The sequence below is a fragment of the Natator depressus genome, chromosome 5 (assembly GCF_965152275.1).
Source record: "Natator depressus isolate rNatDep1 chromosome 5, rNatDep2.hap1, whole genome shotgun sequence".
Classification (NCBI taxonomy): domain Eukaryota; kingdom Metazoa; phylum Chordata; order Testudines; family Cheloniidae; genus Natator; species Natator depressus.
In genome coordinates this window covers 93,359,703-93,370,017 of record NC_134238.1, presented here as the reverse complement: position 1 = coordinate 93,370,017, position 10,315 = coordinate 93,359,703, and the positions used below count along the sequence as shown (strand labels likewise).

General features: G+C 36.1%; 1 protein-coding gene across 1 annotated transcript in view; it reads right to left on the bottom strand.

Annotated features, from left to right (window-relative positions):
- Positions 1-716: 716 nt before the first annotated feature.
- Positions 717-10,315, bottom strand: part of LOC141987660 (guanine nucleotide-binding protein G(q) subunit alpha) — a 227,867-nt gene continuing 218,268 nt past the window's right edge. The window contains exons 6-7 of the mRNA XM_074953214.1: positions 5,720-5,873; positions 717-2,830 (exon numbers count right to left, since the gene is read on the bottom strand). Of these exons, the coding sequence (XP_074809315.1) occupies positions 2,640-2,830; positions 5,720-5,873 (345 nt within the window). The 3' untranslated portion in view covers positions 717-2,639. The remainder of the gene's footprint in view (positions 2,831-5,719; positions 5,874-10,315) is intronic.

Here is a 10,315-nt window from a genome sequence, read left to right as displayed (position 1 = left end):
GACTCAATGGACGCTGATGACTTTTTTTTGTTTTGTTACATTTAAGGTTTTCATAACCTTTCAAACACTATTCCATTGGACTTCTGTATTATATTCTATCATATGGTGTTTTTAGGGAAGTGGCGATGTATAACTGTTAGTACATTTGTACAACAGGCTACAATCGTTTCTAAATTCACTTTTCTAATAAAAGTCATCAGAGAGGTAAGACTAATCTGCTGTGCATTTTCCAAAAAAAAAAAAAAAAATATTAAAGAGCTCACATTCCAATCCTATATCGTATGGCAAAAGTTCTTCTAACAAAGCTGGTTTCTACATCTGTATAAAGCCCTGTCAAAAATCAAGCATTATTTTGAGAGTGAGTGACCTTTGGGTGTTGTTTTCAATTTACCTCTAATCAGGAATGTACAAATGATTTTATACAGCATGATGCTAGTACCGCTCTGTACTATAGTAAAGTATTTTGTTTTGTAAATTAAAAAAATCCCTAGTCAGAAATAAACTGACAAAATTTACATTCTTCTCTCTTAAAAAAGTAAATAAAATAACATTATTTAAAATGTGAATTAGCTATAAGACATACAATACAATTACATAGATACATATCAATACAGCACATTCAATCTGCCAAAAAATTAATGATTACAAAGCCAATATGGATGCTGCCATATATATATATATATATATATATATATATATATGTATGTACAATGATTATAGCATTCATAATTGCAGTATACCTACAACCAGTTTTAAATTACACGGTGTCTCATGAGGGAGAAAAATTACAATTTTTGTTGTTATTGTTGTTTTGCATTGGGGGGGCGGGTTAAAGATGAACCACATCTCGTTAGTATTTATTGTTAACTTTGGTACTCAACTAGTAAGCCATTCTTTTTCCCCCTCCCCTTTGTTGCTCTGAAGGAGCAATTTCTACATAAGTGCACTCTAGTGCTGCATGGTATTGTGGATAATCAGTCCAATTACATGTCAGACCTCTGAGTTCTCTGCAGCTTGCTAGCAGTCTTGTGACTTGTTAAAAAAAGTTTTTTCAACCCAACCTGCAGAAGAGAACCTCATAAATGTGTGTGCTGTCTTTGTTGTTTAAAAAAATTGCACATTTGGAGTTCAAAAGTAAGATCTTTGCTGTTTCATTTACATGAGTAAATCTTTCTATGGAACACTGAGAGAGGCTACTTTGTATTAAGCCTGTTAGATATCTGTCAATCAATTAACAAGCAACTGTATCAAGACAGGGTCCTGAATATGATTACTCATCAGTAATTTCATGTTTCACAACTAAAGGTGCCTTGATATTTCTGCAGAAAATGTTCCCTGTACTCTCATACTATCTTTGACATAAGGACAGAGTAAAATTGTCTTTAAATTAGTGTAGACAATACACATGTGCATGATGCATCCAGCAGCATTTTCACTCATGCTGCTGTTTTTGGCATTGAAAATGGAACATTTTCTATAAAAAAAAAAAAAAAAAAAAAGGAACATATGAGCTAAAACTTTAATTCTTTATCATTTGGCAATTGTCTCAATCAGGCCATTTCCCAATCAATCAATTTGGCATTTCAATTAGTATCTTACGTTTCAAAGCTATTGGTTTTATAAAAAGCCACGTTTGGCAACATGAATTTTTTTTTTATACAATAAAAATAATGTTTAAATTGTGGTCAAAAATATTTTAAAAGCGCTTACTAAAAAAACCAAACCAAACCAAACCAAAAAATAAAACAAACAAAACCAACCTGAAAAAACACTGTTTCAGGCTGCAGCCGCTGGGGAAAATGTAGTGTCTATGGCATTTTTATTTGGCATCTATGATTTGAAAGAAAGAAAGAAAGAAAGAAAGAAAGAAAGAAAGAAAGAAAGACACATGGCAATTAAAAAGAAATTCTATCATATTCCACATTACCATTTTGCCTTAGTCATTTCATTACTGTCTTCTATGCATCGTTCTGATTTGCCACGTTGTAGCTAAAGTTAAAATCCATGTTATTACAACTGCTGTTTTTGATCCCAGTATCATAGCCCACAGCGTGAAGACAGTTTGCAAAATATCCATGTCAAGAATTTTAAAATCACAGTATCAATACTTTTGATCTTTCAGAAAAAGTACATACTGTAAAATTAGAATGTTTGATGGCTTAAATTATTATGATAGTATTTTCCTGATCAGATCACTGTAGAGAAAACAGTTTACCAAGGAATGCAACTGGGAAAAAAGGCCGTTGTACCTTTGAAAACAATAATAAAATGTAGCGGAGGAAAGGGGATAAAGTGAGAAAGAAAGAGTCGGGGAAAGGGGAAACCAGCATGATTTTCCCTCAATAGCAAAAAACCCTCTATCCTTTGTGAGTGCATGACTGAGAATTTAAAACACACTGAGTCACAAGGTTTTGCCTAAAAAAATGAGGAAACATGCTGTCAATGTATTTCAGCATCTTTTGTTTTTCCTCAATATAGTTTAAATAAAATCATAATATTTACTACAAACTCTGTGAACATTCACAGAGTCCAGGCCGGCAATAAATTAGTATTATGCAAGTCGTTTTCACAGATAATACAGTCCCTCTTGTATATCTTCAATTGCCCGAAGGGAATTTTGGGGGGCCTACTAGGCACAGTTAGACCAGGTTGTACTCCTTCAGGTTTAACTGTAGGATAGTGTCCTTGACAGCAGCAAAGACGAAGCGGATATTCTCTGTGTCTGTAGCGCACGTGAAGTGAGAGTAGATAATTTTGTCACTGTCTGGATTCAGGTCTACGAACATCTTCAAAATGAACTCTCGTGCCGCCTGTGCATCTCGCTGGGGTCCTGTTAGGTTAGAAAAGAAAGTTAGTTTTGCAAAAGCTAATCAAATGCATGAGCTTCTTCTTTGTCAGAGAGAATCCTACTATGTCTAGCAGTAGGTGGAAGAAAGTTGTAGTCTGTGATATCTGGTAAGAGAAATAGGGAAAGATTATTTTATAAATCAACTCACACCATGCCCTTGCTCTTTTCTTCTCAGTAGGACCTTTTAAAATAAAATTGAGGGAAATTTCAGAGATAAAATTATGCTCATGAGGGCATAAGTATTTTCCTGCCAATTATTCCACTTCCCCACCAAGATACCCTATTAAAGGGGAGAATGAAATGGACAATCTGTAACAACAAAGGATGAGCAAAACAGAAATCAATCCTTTTATAATTAATCTTTCAGTAATTTCAAAGGGTTAACCAGTATTTGGGGTATTGTAATTCAATGTTCATGTTTAAACAAAAAACTAATCTTGTACTGTAATGTTTACTACTTTTACAGCTATGTCTGAGGATTTTAATACATAGTTTAAGTGAATTACATTCTAAACTAAGATGACACTGTCTCAGATAGAACTTCATTCATTTTAATGTTAGCTGATAATGAAATACAGTTGCTTTGTAGTTGATGCACTTCTGTTACAAAGTTGTTACATTACAAAACTTAATGATCTAACTAATCAATTGTTATTTAATTTACACACAATAATTATCCTATTAAATCAAAATTAAGGCTGCAATTCTCAGAAGGGCATGCAGTCTATGTAACCAGGCTGCATGTTCAGCTATATGCACATGAGGCAAATGGACCACACACTCACTCCCAACTTGGAGTAGCCAATGTGCATCCATTGCACAGCCAGTACTTCAGGGAATCAGCAGGAGTAGTGACCACATGCTGCTGCTTTCCCAGACCAGCATCTGTGAGTGTGCTCCAAAGCGTAGGGGCCCCAGAGTGTCTCAAAAAAAAGGTCCCCAGATCTGTTTTTACAATGGGCAAAGCAACATATTCTTCACTAGATTTGTCTTTAGCTATGGCTGAACCATTTGGGCTGAAATTTTCCAGAAAAATTCAGCCTGGGGCAGACACCTACCATGGAAAATTTCAACCCAAATAGTTAAAAGTTTGTCAAAGTTATAAGCAACTGAAAACAGAATCTTATAACAGGAAGTGTTGGGACATCTTAGTAAGTGGGGCTGACCTAGGCTTGAAAGGATACTAAAAATAATTACTATTCAACTGTCAGCTTTCAAATAGATGGAGGATTATCACACTAAAATTATGCTGAATTGTAAATAATAACTATGGTCTGATCCTTATCCTTGTTCTACATGAGTGGACTCCTGCAACTGCACAGAACAATTTGCAGGACCATGAGCTAGGTCTCTCAAATCATAAACTAGTGTTTTCCTAATCTCGGTCTTGAAAATTAGAGATACTATCTTTTCGAAGCCTCAGCAAACTTATAGCCTAATCTGCTGTTCACTCTCTGGTAGGGACAATGGAGCCTTTAGGTTAAGTACGCAGCCCTTCAGTCCACTCACCAGATGAACCTGGGACTTTTCTTCCACTCCAAGCAAAGCCTCCACTCAGATACCTTAAATAACTTCACTTTCGCCTCATGAAAACTTCCAGAATGTACATCCTACGAATTTCCTTAGCAACTGGTATGTGACCTGCATAATGTTCTCTGGAACAGGCACATTAAACCTGATATTAGTAACATCAAATTAGAAGGAAGGAAACTCCATTATAAAAATGGAGTGGTGGAAGGGTGGGAGGAGTCAGACAGATCTCTTTGAAGCACTGAAAAGACTTATGACATGTTCCCTTCAGATATCCAGTTCTTTAAAAAATGTTCTTTTGCACAGTAAAGCCAAGTTAAATGTAAATATGCAAGATTATGTATATATCTGGCAAAAAATTCATTGTGTTCAAAACCAGCAGCAAATTCCTAGAAAAATTTTAATTCCATCTTAAATTCCTAGAAAAAAAGATCTTCTTTTAATTAGATCAGCAAGCACACAGTTATAGGCTAGGTTGAAATTAGGTCCACTGATAACATGAGACTAATTTCCTCAAAAATCTAAGCATTCTGAAGACATAAAATCCTCATAAATCATAAATCTAAAATCACAACAGCAAATCTCAAATAATTTAGTATCACACAGATACTGTTGCACTCCCCACAAACAATGGAGGTATAGAGTAAAACCCTGGCCTCAGTGAAGTCAATGGCAAAATTCCTATTGATTTTAATGGGATCAGGATTTCACCCATAGACTTTATACATTTTAGGGAAACCTTATTTAATATGATACGTGGTTTGTGATTAGTTCCAGCGAAGCTGGTGAAAATCTACTTGATGTTCCATCTGGTTTCCTATAGCCGTTATAAAAAATGCTACAAGGTTGTGGACTATTTGAAATGATTAGAAGGTCTCGAAGTTGCTGTTTTCATTTGTATTTTTTCTTTTTCTCATGTTTTTAAATCTAGTACATTACAACCCCATCTTCCCAACCATCAGTTAATCATCTGACGCCATAAGTACATATTCTATTAACTCTGCAAAAAACTGTTGATTATTATTGCATTACGAGCTTCTATGTACCATATAAACTAAATACATTTCTCAGCAATACGTACTGGAAAGATCTGTCTGTCTGCAATTTAGACAATGCTGTTTACCACATATCACCATTGTAGTGTAAATGCAATGAGTATCTCAAGATTTTTTTTTTTTAAGGTCAGGCTTGACAACGCCCTGGCTGGGATGAGTTAGTCGGGGATCGGTCCTGCTTTGAGCAGGGGGTTGGACTAGATGACCTCCTGAGGTCCCTTCCAACCCTGATATTCTATGATTCTATGATCTGGAGCATGAATTCTGGTGTTGCAATATTACTTACCATCATACTCTGGGAAATAGTCAACTAGATGGGAGTACATAATTTTCTCCTCTAGAAGATCTTTTTTATTTAAGAACAGAATGACCGAAGAGTTCTGGAACCATGGATATGTGATAATTGTCCTAAACAGTGCTTTGCTTTCCTCCATTCGGTTCTGGAAGAAAATAAGAAAAAGAGAAAGGAAATGATGCGGTCACAAAATATATTAGCTGTGTTTACTTTACAAACTCAACCATTCCATCATATGAGTTTACTTGTTGCTCCCTAGGGTTTTATAGCTTCAACTCACAATTTCTGTATAAACAGTTTGTTAAATCTGTAGGATGTTTTAGTTATGCAAGTTGAGGCTACCGTACAATAAGTATGATTTTTTTTGAACGGGCCACGAATGTTAAAGGTGTAATAGGAACTGACAAAGTCTGGCTATTTATGTGTACAGCTGTACACAAACCCACATTACTGGAAAGTGTGTGGAGAGAAAGCCAAATGTACAAAAACAAAGCCTAAGAGCCCACTTAAGGAGAGAGCATTCTCCTTTGTTTTCAATTTCCTAGTTTTTGTTGGTATAGTGTTTCAACCTTAACTGCTTAACCACTACGGAAACATATTCTGGATTTGTATTATTGTTTTCATAGTCCTGAAATCTATAATTATGTTTGAAAGAACTTCTCTATATTGCAAAAGTTTATTGTGCTTTAATTCAATTGAGAAGAATTTTATCTCACACGATGCTGACTTTACTTAGTGGCAGTACAAACTGGGTTCAGCATTGTTTCAGCTAACTGTGGTAAAACTCTTCTTCCTCCTCTCCTGTGAACAGTTCTACAGCATAACTCTTGTTGCCCATAGACTTGCACAGTAGTAGCAACAGCATGATGAAAGTGAAAGAGGATTGGTACAGTCTAGCTATTGCCTGCAGGGTTCTAAAGAGCAGCAATGAAAAAATCAGGAGCCCTGCTAATTTTACCACTGCTTGGCTATAAGCCGCAGCATAGGCACTGAAGCCGCATGTATGGAGACAAAGATAATGCTTTATAGTTGGGTTTTATTTACTAGTGTGCTTTTGTAAATTTTACATTCAGTTCCTTGGAACACTTTTGTTAAAAAAAAAAAAAAATCAATTCTGCAGAAATTGATAGGTTAGTCCTCCCATACCAGGGTAAATTTCCCATTGGTGAATAAACAACTGGAATTTTCAAAGCTCTGCAATAATTAATTAAATCTCATAACATATTTTTAAGACAGTAAATATGGGAAAACTAAAGCACAGAAGGTGGGATCCACACAGGTACTTAGACTTACATCCCATTTTTAGGCACCATTATGTTCTACAAAACTCGCGCTCAGCTGCTGTCTAACCCTGTAGGCACCTAAACTCACTTAGCACCTTTATTTTTGCAGTAAAAGTTCCCTAGGCGCCTATGTTCCTCCCTTTGGGCATGCACAATGCTTCCTCCCTCTAGGCACCTATCTCCCACCTAAACCCCAGAGTGATCCACACACCTGGGGAAGATAGGTGTTCGGCTGCCCAAGTCACATGTGGGGCCTGAACTGGTAGGCATTATCAGAGCTGCCTAAATCCACACAAAGCAGCTAGAGGGGTGCGGGAGGAGGTGGCCACTCCTATAACCTTTAGTCCACTGTGTAGGGCACTCAACTCCCACTGGATTCAGTGGAACCAGGATTTCACACAGAAAGTTCAAGTGACTCACTCAAGGTCACTATATCAAGACATTGGCATAGTTGGGCACAGAATCTAAATCATTAGACTATCAAGTCTGTGCTTGAAACACTAGACCATGCTTCTTCAACATTTTGTATAGACCAGAGATTCTCAAACTGTGATTCATGGACCACCATGGTCCATGAGCAATGTTGCCTCTAATTTTTGACAGGCCGTGTGCACAAAAAATTTCTTCTGTGCAAATTTTTGAAGCAGAGTTCAAATTTGTGTGCCATGAGGCAAATGTACCCAAGCAAGTAAAATGCTTATAAATTTAAAAAGTTTTAATTTGCAATTTGTGATAATAATAGTTTTACACCATGTTATTTTACAAATGTCATTTTTAAATACTTAGAAAAAGGAAATTTAACCATTCTTCATGAAGCAGAAGTTAGTTTTAAGCATTATGCTTTGTCATCTTTTTTATAGACAATCACGAGCATATATCAAGCACATATTAATCATGATCATTATCAGTCCATAGGCTTCTGCCTGTCGGTTTCCACTTTCACTTTTCATTCTATACACATGCCCGAAAAGATTTTAAGAAACATATAATAAAGACAATTTAATACGTATGCCATTATGTCAATTTATATGGATTTTCGGATAGAGACATCATAAGTAAAAAAAGAAAAACAAAAGTTTGTGTTTTAAATTTAAAATGTTCCTAAAAAATATCAATAAATAATTATCAGCCAAGAATAATATATGTAATTACAAATGCATTTTAATTTCCTTATTGATCGAAATGTCAAAGACTGCTAACCTAATCTTACTGTTTTTCCCTGTGATCTTTTTCATTTGCTCATTCAATATAAACTCTGTCCAGATCTATCAGTCCTCCATCCAGCTGGTAACTCTTAATACACATCAGCATGTCCAAATGATCTACTTGTAAACGATTCCGTAGTTTGTTTTTTAGAGTGTTCATTAAGCTAAAGCCACGCTCACAGTCTGCACTTGATGCTAGGAATGTTCCTCCAATATCCATCAACTTTGCAAGATCCTGAAACTGTTCGTTCTGGTGAGCAAATGTCACCATATCCGGAAAACTTAAAACCAATTGGCTTTTGATTCTTTTGGCTACTGCAAACTTGAAATCATTGTACTGACTAACTATAACAATCTCTTCAGCAAGAAAATCTTTGTATTTTGAACATAGGGATTTGACCTGATAAATTCCAAAATTGAAGTCACACTTAACTATTGCTGCACAATCAAAAGCGGACCACTCCTGGACTTCATCCTCTGGAAAACTGTCTGCCAAATGTGCACACAAGATGTTTATGAAAGTTATTATGGAACTGGTATCAATTTAATTATTTTCTTGAGAGCTCTACCTAAGAGAGCCTTAACTTTGTCACTCCATAAGACTGAATCTCCACGGTACTGTCTTCTGATCTTGTTTAATTTACCTCGGGCAAGGTGAAATGCTTCAAGAGGTGTAAGGCCCTGTTTCTGTAGCAGCGTGGATAGTGAAGCGAGCTCCGACAAAACATCATTAAAAACTTCTAATGTTATTCGGTATTCCATGGTATTCAGCTTTTTGTGGTAGTATTTAGAAACTGAAACAATATCTTTGTCTTGATCAAAGTATTCTAGAAGAGGATTATAGTTGTGAATAATTGCTCGAAGTGCAAAGTACCTACATAACTAGCACACTTCACTGAGTGGCCTGAAAGCCATTGACTCACATTCAGAAGCATCCACCATTTCCTGAAATTTGCATTTTTTCTTGGATGACCGACAGAACACCGTGTAGACAGTTCTCATTAAGGTTTCGATGTCTCTTATCAGCTTGACCTCTTTCCATTCATCGGAAATCCCCAAGTGCAATGCAATGTTGCTGGACTAAGTGTGGAATATCACGTTTCAGCTGAGCTGCCACGCCATTGAGTTTGCCCAACATCATGGAGGCACCATCAGATGTGAACACCACCAGTTTCATTAGATCAAGTTGGTGTTTTTTATAAAACTCTTTGATTGCAGACACTATTGAAACAGCATCACATTCTTGCAATCATAATAGTCCACCAAACGAAGTTTTATAGTCTGCAGAATTTATGGATCTATATTTAAAGTAGAGTATCAAGTATCTGTTAATGAATATATCAGTGCTTTCATCAACAGCTAGAGTATGAAACATTGCCGATGCTATTTCATGCATGAGGTCATCTTGGACTATGCAGTTGATAATTTCAAGAAATTCAAAAGAATAATTTTTACTTCTCCAGCTTGCTGGTATGCACACACACTTTTCCATATGGTCATTAATATCCTGAACAGAAAGCACTAAGCTGTTCATTTTAATAGCCAACAACACACTGTCAATAAGTACCTTGATTTCTTCTGGGTTTGAGTGCTTGCGTTCAAGATTAACGTGCCTCCTCTGCTTTTCAGCTGGACTTTCAAGAATCATGCTAAGCAATCCACTCCGTAAGGAAGGGTTTTTGTTTCGAAGTCTTGTTACACCATCTATATGAGACTTACTTGACAGATGATGCTTTAAGAAATACAACTTCCATACCTCGTTCCACATTCTTCCTGTTGAAAATTCTCCCGAAGCTCTGGCATCTCGACAATATACACAAACCACTCCGTTGTCCTCATCATATGTGAATATTTCACAAAGTTTAACAAGCATTACACTATGTGACTTTGGTGTAACCATCTCTATAGTCTCATCCAGCCATCCAGATTTAAATGAAATCGCTGTTCTTTTATGCTTTAGACCTCTAGACTGATATTTTGGGATTGATTTTTTACCGAATTGGTTTATTTAAAATTAATACTTTTATTATATGGCTATATTTCAATGCGCTTAGCAGCGTGACTCGACAAAAGGGCAAACAGGAGATCATTCAGATCAG